This window comes from Malurus melanocephalus, unplaced genomic scaffold (genome assembly GCF_030028575.1).
Source record: "Malurus melanocephalus ecotype Western Australia unplaced genomic scaffold, MMel_1.1 scaffold_365, whole genome shotgun sequence".
In the NCBI taxonomy this organism is placed as follows: domain Eukaryota; kingdom Metazoa; phylum Chordata; class Aves; order Passeriformes; family Maluridae; genus Malurus; species Malurus melanocephalus.
Window position 1 is genome coordinate 325,075 of NW_026623597.1, and position 10,444 is coordinate 335,518.

General features: G+C 38.2%; 1 protein-coding gene across 1 annotated transcript; it reads right to left on the reverse strand.

The window, feature by feature from the left end:
• Nucleotides 1–1,995: 1,995 nt before the first annotated feature.
• Nucleotides 1,996–9,983, reverse strand: LOC130580830 (carboxymethylenebutenolidase homolog). The gene is made up of 6 exons (XM_057378581.1): nt 9,699–9,983; nt 6,807–7,029; nt 5,921–6,028; nt 4,709–4,851; nt 3,486–3,577; nt 1,996–2,501 (listed from the first exon to the last, which is right to left on the reverse strand). The coding sequence occupies exons 2-6, from the start codon at nt 7,019–7,021 to the stop codon at nt 2,322–2,324; spliced, it is 738 nt and encodes a 245-aa protein (XP_057234564.1). The 5' UTR covers nt 7,022–7,029; nt 9,699–9,983; the 3' UTR covers nt 1,996–2,321.
• Nucleotides 9,984–10,444: the final 461 nt, after the last annotated feature.

The following is a 10,444-nucleotide window of genomic DNA, read 5'->3' on the forward strand; positions in this document are numbered from 1 at the left end:
CCTTTGTTGCCATCCRCTGGACCTGCTCCAGGAGCTCCCTGTCTCTCCTGGGCTGAGGAGTGCAGAACTGGACACAGCATCCAGATGTGCCTCACCAGGGCTGAGYAGAGGGACAGGATGACCTCCCTTGACCTGCTGGAAATGATCTTTTCTAATGCACTCAATTTATTTTTTCCTATGAAAACAAATATATAATAAAATGCAACACCCGTGCAACAGCAAGTGACTCTGAATTCTCCAAAGAAAATTAATTTCGGCAAAATACTCCTCAGTTTCAGAGTCTTTCCCTATCTCACAGAAAACTTGGCAACTCTTAGCCCTATTCCCTGAGACATCTGTTCATTCACATAAAAAAACAAGCTGGACAGGTTTGCCAACCAAGATAATACCTTCAGAGAAACCAAGACTCTTTCATAAAAAACAATAGTTGCAGGGGATTCAATTTCRTTATCTCTCTCTGTTCTCATAGCAACCCTGATAAATTGGGCATGAATCCAGAGCTGGGAATTGAATTTACACTTTACAGACTATCTGAACTGCAAGCCTACAATATTTCCTTCCAGGAAGGTTTGTGCATGGTTACATTCCCAATCCCTAGAGCTGGGCAAGCACACCCATAAGATGCACCTGCACAGAGGTGTCTGCTGTTATCTCATGGGAAAAGGTTTCTCTTCTACTTGCTGGGCACAGAGCCCTCCAGGACTAGCAGGAAGCACAGAAGTTACTGTCTGGGCCTTCCTTCTGTGTAGAAGTCACCAGGAATCTGCACAGATCAAGCACAAGGGCAGGATCAGGGAAGGTATCATGGAATTTCTTACTTCCAATGAGGAGGGACTCTGTTCCAATGTGACTCTTGGCAGCAATGCCCTGCAGACCTGAAGAGGCTTTCTCTGCACTGGCTGGATCCATCAAGAATTCATTTCTCCTGAAATCATTCAGCAAAAAGTTGGAAACACAGTGAACAATGTCCCAACCAGAGAAGAGTGATAATCACTGACCAAGGGCATGAACCAAGGAGTAAGGAAAGATTTTGCCTCTTTTGCCTCAGAGGTCTGCATGTAATCTTTTTGAAAGACAGGAGATTTTCTTTAATATTAGCTCAGTGTGGCACAGAGAGGACTGTTTTCTCATGGGAGATACACAGTGCATTGCAGGAGGGAAGGAGTGATACAAAGAATGGGGACCAAATGGAGGGAGCAAAAAGCACTGCTGGGGATTTGGGACCTACACACCCCCAGCTAGGAAAGAGCCAGAGAGAATGTGACTTCATGAGGGATCTGTCAGGCATGGCTGGCAGCAGCAACTGCAGAAAGAAAAATATTGTGAGGCCATGGAAACAATGGAGAGGCTGCACATTGGCAGGCAATATTCTGTCAAAGCTGAGCTCATTTCACTGAGGTGAAAGTGGACAATGTTCAGTACAATATTTTAGCCACATCTATTCCCTCATCATGGATACAGGCAAGACCTCAAGACTTGGTTATTGGGAATTACGCTGGGAGTGTTCCTTTAGTCAGTGGGGATGGAGATGGGCTGTGCCTTACCAATAATAATAATAATAACCAATTAAATCACAGCAGAGGGAAACCTGATGATACAGGAAGGGTTTRTGGAGGTAACATGATCATCCAGGTTGGTTTAGATTCAGATTAGATTTCTTCTGAATGAAGTTCAGAAGACAGGACTGAACTGCCTGAAACCACGAGGGATGAAAGGATTTGTATCAAGATGTGATTTTCTCTAGTCTCTTCTCTTCAGTAGTGGCTCCCAACTTTTTGCAGCTCCCCTTCAGTGCCCATACATTTCTTTCCATTGTCTTTCTCTTCCTTTTTCTAACTCTCTTTTCATGAATTCTGAATACTCTGTTTCCAAGAAAATGTCCCAGCCTTCCAACCCAGAACTGTATTTACTTAAAAGCTGAAAATCTTGGAACTGAAAATCTCACCACTAAACAATTCTAAACACAGTTTTAAGAAGAGAATTTCTCAAGTGTGATCAGAGTTTCAATGTTTTTTTAATCAAGTGGACATTGATATAAAAAAATTAAACTTTCAGGTGCCAGAAAATATKCCACATGAAATTCTAATAATTTTAAGATACACAAGTTCAGTTTTAAAAATCCTCTTTACATCTATAGCTTTCAGCATTTGAAAAGCCATTTCTAAGCCTGTACTTAGAAGGTAAGTGCAAATTAGCAGTGTCATTGCAGAAGAGTTTTACAAAATATTTTTATGGTTGTAAGAAACATTTTAAGCAATATAGTCTGTATTATTTTCTGATTTCCTGCAATGATTGATTTTGTTTATTGATATGAATTTAACCTAAAGGTATTTATTCAACCAGTTGATCATATCCTTCCTTCCTKCCTCAATATAAGGTTTATCTTGAGGATTGATATCTTCTCTTTTGCGATGCACAAACCCATGCGTCTGTCCGGGGTAAATTTTAACTTCGTAATCAACTTTACAGTTTTGTTTAAGCTTCTGCTCCAGCGAGGTAACCTGTAACACAGAATGTTCTTTGTTGGCCGAGTACAAATTTGACACATTCTATATTTGCAGTCCTCAAATTTTCCTGTTTTTTTTAATTTTCTGAAAGACAGACATAATTTATTGTTGCCACTGTTTTCTCTGCTGATAATTTTATACCTAAAAGCATTTCTGTTACTGTGCTTGCTTTATTTAACTAGGCTTTTTTCCCCAGTAAAATATCAGCATGTGACTRTATAAAATGTCAAAATAATTATATGGATTACTACAATAATACCTGTAAAAGTAAAAACACCTAGTGTAGTGAACACTGTATAAGTTATTCCTGATAGACCTCACTGAAAAAAAAATGAGGKGAAGGGTTTGAATTAATTTGAAATTGAGGGAGGAGTGGCACAGATAAAAACAGAAGTTCAAAGYAACTGGCATTTTTGGTAGGTAAATTAAAGCCAACTCATAAAATAACCATAACCACTCAGTAAAAATGTTTTTCTCTTTGATCCCCTTGGCAGATAATCATCTTTCTCCAGTCATTCTGCACTCAGGCTCCAGAGAAAGGCTCTTGACAGAGTAACAGAAAGGAGAATCTCTGCAGGACAGCAGAAAAAGGAAAAGGGTAGCCACAGATTTTTTAAAATTCTCCTACAACTGGTGATTCCATTGGGACAGATGGCAACTTTCTGCTGATTTACCATCAATATCACTAAAGAGGGTCTCCTGTCTGAAACTTGTCAGAAGCCTTTCTTTGGATTCTTGTTCTTTTCCTAGGAAYTGATGACAATCATCCATMCTTTCAAACAGGAACAGAAAATATRTTTTAGTGTCAYGGTAAAACTTTTTGATTTGGGGATGAACAAAGTAAATTTGTGTAGAAGTACTGTAAGAGTTAGTGAAAGAAAAGTGCAAATTAGTTTTCTACTTTTTCTTCATTAAAAACCAAATTACAAAACAAGCATGAAAAGCATGATAAAGACAAATATCTGATGGGAAACTCACCTGCTCCAGTGGGATGATGTCATCCTTCTCACCAAAAATGAAGAAGGTAGGATGCAGCAAACTGTATTTGTCCTCAAAGCGCCTGATCACTCCTAAGGAAGAAGAAAACATATACAATGAGTTATGCTGCCCAAAGTAGCTAAAACATTACAAAATCTAAACAGTGAAACTCCAAGACATTTTCATCAGTTAAAGCTGATCAGTGTGTAATGGAATTAAATACACTTTGCTTAAAAGTCCTTTTTGTTGTAGGAWGTTYGTGATGTYATTAAAGATGAAAAGACCAGTTCTRTGCRAAAAAATCAGGGAAGAATGGTTACACTTGCCCCATTTTTGTGGTTTTCTTCGAGCAATTGCTTCTGATCACCATCAGAGACAGGTTCTGTGAAAGATGGACACTTTGGAACTGCTCAGCTCTAGTTTGGAAAGGCCATTTTTAAGATAATTGTAAATGTTCATCATTCCACATACATCATTAGGAATTCAGTGTACATATATTTATACTGATATGAATTCATAACCAATTGGCATTGTAATTTTGACAATTCAAATATATTTGAATTAAAGTTAMAGTGAAACTAACCAGCTGCTACCCTGGCTACTCTTCATTCCTGAGATTRTTGCAATAGAAAAGTTAAAAAATTAGCAAGTAACACTGAATAATTTGACTCAACTGATCAGCATATCAGTGCAGCTAAACAGTTCCARTAATCTTTCTGGAAAAATACCTTCCATTTGCTTTCACCTCTAATTAATATAAGTTGGTCTGGGTTATGTAGAAGTGCAGAGGTTTGTGAGAAAAATATGAAAGGTAGGATAAATGCATTGAGAACTAAAGTGTGAGAGAGAAAGGGTTAAAACAGAGAGTTAAAAATGGTTCCTGTTAATAATGAGGGAYCACTGCCTAAAAGATGTAAAAGATGTGCCCAGCAGCCCTTTTGTCATCACCAGCCAAGAGGAACCTCAGCCACAGTTGAGGCCATGGCATGTTCTGTCCCTTGTACACTGTGTTCACAGATGTCATCCTGGTCATGGCACTCTTTAAATATGTAGATCTTGCTGGCTACACTTCAGTGTAAAATGTGAGTGAGCAAAATCAAATAATTTATAGATTATTTATAGCAAAATCACCTTCTTCCACTAGATGTCAYACTGAAWTTTRTTACAGTAATAGCCCTATTCTGCAYKGGTATCCTGCTCAGTGTGTAGTATCTCAGGCTTACCATAGAGGGACACTCCRGTCTTTAAATGAGGATTTTTCAGCATCAGATGTTGCACTGCTGCTCCACCCCAGCAAAACCCAATGACACCGATCTTCTTTGCACCACATTGGTCCCTTAGATACTTGATGACGACATCAATTTCTCTGAAAAATGCAAATGAAAGTGAATTAAGGCTCTAGCTTTGTTCCCCTGGCCTTCTCCTGTTCAGAGACTGGTTGGGCATCAGTCTGCTTCTGGGATGKAGTGACTGTCTTTGCATCACACCTGGTTTCCCTCTTTCCCTTAYTTATCAAACTGTTTTTATCTCAACCCATTTTCTTTATTTCTCTTATTCTCTCCCCTGTTCCTCTTGGGGGAGTGATGGCACAGGTGCTTGACTGCTGGCTGGGGTCAACCCACAGCACTACTATACTATCATTCATTTCTAAAACTTGAGAAATTCCAGTGGAGTAGACAAAGGAGAAAATCAGACTTCCTAGATCATTGTTACTAGGACATGAGGTGATTTTATGAATAGCAGTCCAATTAATTTCACAAATAGCAGTAGTTGTCATATAGGCTAGCACAAATAAAAGTTTGAGACACACAGCCAGTCGAGAGCATTCTGTTGTCACAAATGTGACTTACAGGTAAATTACCTCTCATGAGGAAGACAAATATGTTGTAAAATTGTGAAAGCAAATTTAAAGCTGTTTTTTCTAAATCAGCAGTAACTTTATGCAATCAAGCTATGTGTCAGATAAAAATGAGGAAAACACAGCAGAGGGAAAGCAGTATGTTTTGAACTAGCTGTGATCTGATGGGGAGTAGAAGTGTTCCCTAGTTACAATGTTCACTGACTGCATTTGCACCCTATCTAAAATCCATGGAAGTTGTGCCTCCCTGAGAGAACTGAATCAAACTGAAGTGGCAGCAGTGAGCTGCATTTTCCAGCCTTTGCTGGTTCATTTCTTTCAAGTCATTTATTTCACTTCTACTCTCTGCACAGGTGCACAGTGGGCACTTTTCTTCTTGTTCAAACCTCTACTTTTATCCATAAAGCACCACTCACATAACCACGTGCTTGTCCCATGAGCAGCATGAAATGTCTGTTTGTGGGCATCCAGCTACATTTGACCCGCTAATAAATTAGGATTTAATGCTACATCTTTACTGAGGAAAAAATTCCTATGAAATAAGGATGTYCCCTCACTGGACAAGGAACAACTGTACTTGTCTGTTTTGCCAGCATCTCGTGTTTTCACCCAGTCATCGAAAGATGCCCAGTCATTAGAAGGTTTCCAAGCTTCTTGTCCCACAAAACAATCTGGGCAGATGGCTCTGCAAGAAAAATGAAAATATTTTATGCTCATGAAATAATATTGAAAAAGGATTAAAGGGAAGATCACATGTACTACACAACAAATTAATTTTGCTGAATACATAGTACCTAACCCACATCAAAGCATTATACCAGCAATAATGTTCTGCATCTAATAAGAAGACAGTATAATTTCCAGTTACATTTTGCCCTGTTTAAATTAATGAATTAATTTMATAAATAGTTAACTGTAACTAAAAATCCTTAGTTGTTTCCTACCAAACTTAAAAAAGAAAGTCAAAACCGAACAAAACAAAGTACAATTTACATGATACACACATTTGGGCTAGAAGGAACGCTAACCCGGTAATATAGAAAAGGGAATATTCGGTATGTTTTCCACATATTTCGGCATTTGTTTCCCAATTTGGCACAAGTTAGTACAGTAACTCTTCATAAAAAGATCTTCAGCTTCTTTGGAATTTTTACCATAACAGCCAAGTTGCACAGAGGGAAGGAGGAAGCAAGCTGTTTCAGGCTCATAGAGGATGAATGATGCAGAATAAGAAAATTTTCTGCTTCTCCTCTCTTCTTCTGTGCTTACCTATGAACTCATTATAGTAAGACTACTCAACTATTTTAGACATCTTTCATTGTTTTAAGAGGAAATGCTTTGGAGAAAGGGGTAAAGACAGACTGTGGAATTATTTCTGTTTGTGTGGTTTATATGATAACAAGGAAACGGTTCAACAAACTTTCTTATKAAAAAGGCACTTTGAAAACAGTAGTATTCCTTACATATATCCGTTAGTTGCTAGCATATCAGCTATGTATCTGGTGTTTGGGAGCTGCCATCCGAATATGTCGTGGATCACAATCACGGCTCTGTCGGTGCTGGCAGAGGGTTTGCAGACATAGGCCTTGATGTGCTCAACCTGCACCTCCTGCCCACGGCCYCCATAGTCAAACCTGTCTCCAATATCACACGGGCAGGGCCTCRATTCATTGGCCATGTGTGATGCTAAAAGAACAAAAGATATTCACTAGTGAATCCTAAAGCATGCCAWACTGAAAAAACCCAAAACACAGCAGTATCACAGACTGATGAATTTTTAATCACTACAGTAAGCTCATTACTGTTTGATCTAAAATGAAGCATTAACCAATGAGCCCATTGGGCTGTTTTTTATAAACAAGTTAGAGTTACTTGTGTTACAAACTCTTCAGCATGGACCTGGTGCATGCTAGGACTTCCATGCCCCACCCTACGCAGCACAATAAAAATAAAGTTATGAGCAAGCAGCAAGGCAACCATCACAAATTATTTACATAGCGATGAAGCCAGTCCTTCCACTCTTCATCATGGGTATTGCCTGTCAGGAATGCATGATTTTCTTTAGTAGACAGGAGAGGTTTATAAAAGACCGAGCATTTTGAAAGGAAAAAGCCAGCAGCCACTGTGTAGAAAGWTATCATTACACATAGATTGAACATTATATTTTCATCTAGGGACTTAAAATATTACATAACTGACTTTTTCCGTGTCAATAAATCCTTTTTCTAAACTGAAAAATTCAGTTGTTGCAAACTTTTGAAGAAGCGTACTTAAGAAAGGTGCCAAGAAAAATATACCAGCAAAAGCCAGAGAATGAAACAGTATTTCTAGAATATTAAATAAAGAGTGCATTARAACTCCAAGATAGGGAAAATAAGAAAACAGAACATAAAAAACCAAAATCTTTAGGTGGAGCCAAATCTTTTATCAAGAAGGTAGGAATAGGGTATAGTTCATTTTTTTAAAACTGTTGCTTAAATGAAAATAAACAAGTAATTCRCAAAGGTCAAAAAGTACTGGCAGAATGTAACATACCCGTGTGCAGCCCCTTGGACTCAAGTTAATGATTTTCTGCCATAAACCTTTAGTTAACCCACTGAGTGAACTGACCTGAGTAACTCCTCTGAATATTCACAGAGCATCTACACATGATTCAAGAACGTGGAAAGAATTCAGATAAAGCTTTGCCTAAGCTCTYTACAGATACATTGTGTSCACTRCCACAGAAACTCTGCTAGAGCAGAAACAAGGATGATAAAACTTGACCATGTTGAATACACTCATAGAGGGAAACAGGAAAAATGAGNAGTTAACCCACTGAGTGAACTGACCTGAGTAACTCCTCTGAATATTCACAGAGCATCTACAAACGATTCAAGAACGTGGAAAGAATTCAGATAAAGCTTTGCCTAAGCTCTYTACAGATACATTGTGTSCACTRCCACAGAAACTCTGCTAGAGCAGAAACAAGGATGATAAAACTTGACCATGTTGAATACACTCATAGAGGGAAACAGGAAAAATGAGATTACTGAATATTCTCTGGACAAGTGTGACTTAAAGAGCTGTGCCACTTAAGAGCCAACAAACAACCTGGCAGCCAGAAAAAAAMTGCACAGATTTCAAGGGACAAAGATGTTCTGGATTGGCAGATTTTAAAATTCAGAATATCCCAAACAATATTACCAGGGCCAGATTGCAGATACCAGGAGATTTCACTTTCACAGATCAAGCCAAGGAGTGTCATATTTGGAAGCTCTATTATCTCTGGGCACACATYTATACTAATCCTCTGGGCTTTCTTTTTTTAATAAGTCAGAACCCACCCATAGGTGTCCTTTTCTTGCTACATGTGGCAGTCTCACATATAGGACTTCCAATTTAAAATAAGTCCACCAGGAAAAAAAAATTATAAATGAGCATGTAAGGCAAAATACAGTGCAAATATATAGTATAAAAGAGTTGAGAACTAGTATTTCATTCACAAACTATTTCCTTTTAATTAGACTAAGCCAGAAAATATAATAAAACCAGGAACTGAATATTAAAGAGGCAGGTATTTCAAAACTCCAAAAACAAAAATGCCATGCCCTTACCAGTATATCCTTAAAGGCTTTAATTGCAAACCTTTCATATTATTGGATAAAATGTAAAGCAACACATAAAACATGAAATATTTAAAGATACAGATATATCCACTATGGAGGAAAAGAGCTCCAGGCACAAGACTGAGGGATATCTTTGGCTTGTATGGCTTATAAGCCATATGGTCTTGCAAACTTTGTAGCAGAGTCAAGACATTTCATCTTTCTCCATCTGTTGTAAAACATACAAACAGCATCTCTTTCCATTTCTAAGATGCTATTAAAATATTACTTTAGAATTAATTCCCCTTCTCTTACATTCATCAAAGCTATTCTTTTGGGAGGATCTGAGAACCCATGGCCTTGGTGTACCACCATTTCCACCTGCAAGCGCTTGAGAAGTTATTGGAAGACCAAACAATAATTAATTTTCTAATACCTGAATCTACAGCCAGAAAAAGACATTGCTGCGTGGCACCCTCATTTTCAACACACTCTCCTAAGTCTTCCTCCTCAGAGGTCTTCCCCACCTCTGGAGGGAAAATAAAAGGTTTCTGAACCATCACTTCAAAAAGGAAAAAATAAATAAAAAAAGAAGAAGAAAATAACCCCCAGTTGCATTTAAATGAGCTTGCTCTCTGCCTGCAAATAAAATGAAAGCCTCCCAAACATGCTGAGTCACACCTCGCAAGCACTTGTTCTACGTTTCTGGGAAAAATAAGCCATGAGTTAAAAAAAAAAATTAAATAAATAAAAACAACCTACGCATACCTGTGCGAGACAGTAGAGGAAGGACGCAGGAGCTCGGCSTGGAAGGTTACGGCAGAATTGGATCCCCAAACAAAGCGCTAACTCACAAAACGAAAGGGGGGAGCGAGAGGATCAGGTTTCTTTAAAAGAGTTACATAAGCGACTGCCTTTTTCTTTGTACCCGGCGGAGTGACGAAGGCCACTCTTTTTAAAGCTGTTCATTTCACTGCGAGCGTGGGCGGCGGTGCTGCCRTGGGGAGCTGCCCTAGGAGTACCAAGCCTTCTTTTGAACTTGCAAAAATAGTATTCAGCCCTGGAGGGCTTTTTCTTTCTGTTTCGAAAATACGTTGACTTAGCTGAACAATCCATCTAGGAAAAAAGCTTTTTTTTTTTTTTTTTTTTTTTTTTTTTTTTTTTTTTTTTTTTTTTTTTTTTTTTTTTTTTTTTTTTTTTTTTTTTTTTTTTTTTTTTTTTTTTTTTTTTTTTTTTAGGCTTGTTTTTAAAGGTTGGGGTAGTATCACTTTTAAACACTACATTAGCATAATCACTTCCTTAGAATATTCATCCGTGTGTAAAAGACATCTTTAAAGTCATCAGCGGGGGGAGGTAGTGAAGTAGAGACGTCATTTCAAAGCTCTGTGCAAGACAAATCTTACGTAACACAGGAAAACATTTTCTCTATCAGAATCAAAATAAGCAGCACGGAAGAAAGGAACAGCTTGCCAGAATGCTTCACRTGCATGCCATACAATAAGGGTTTAAAATAC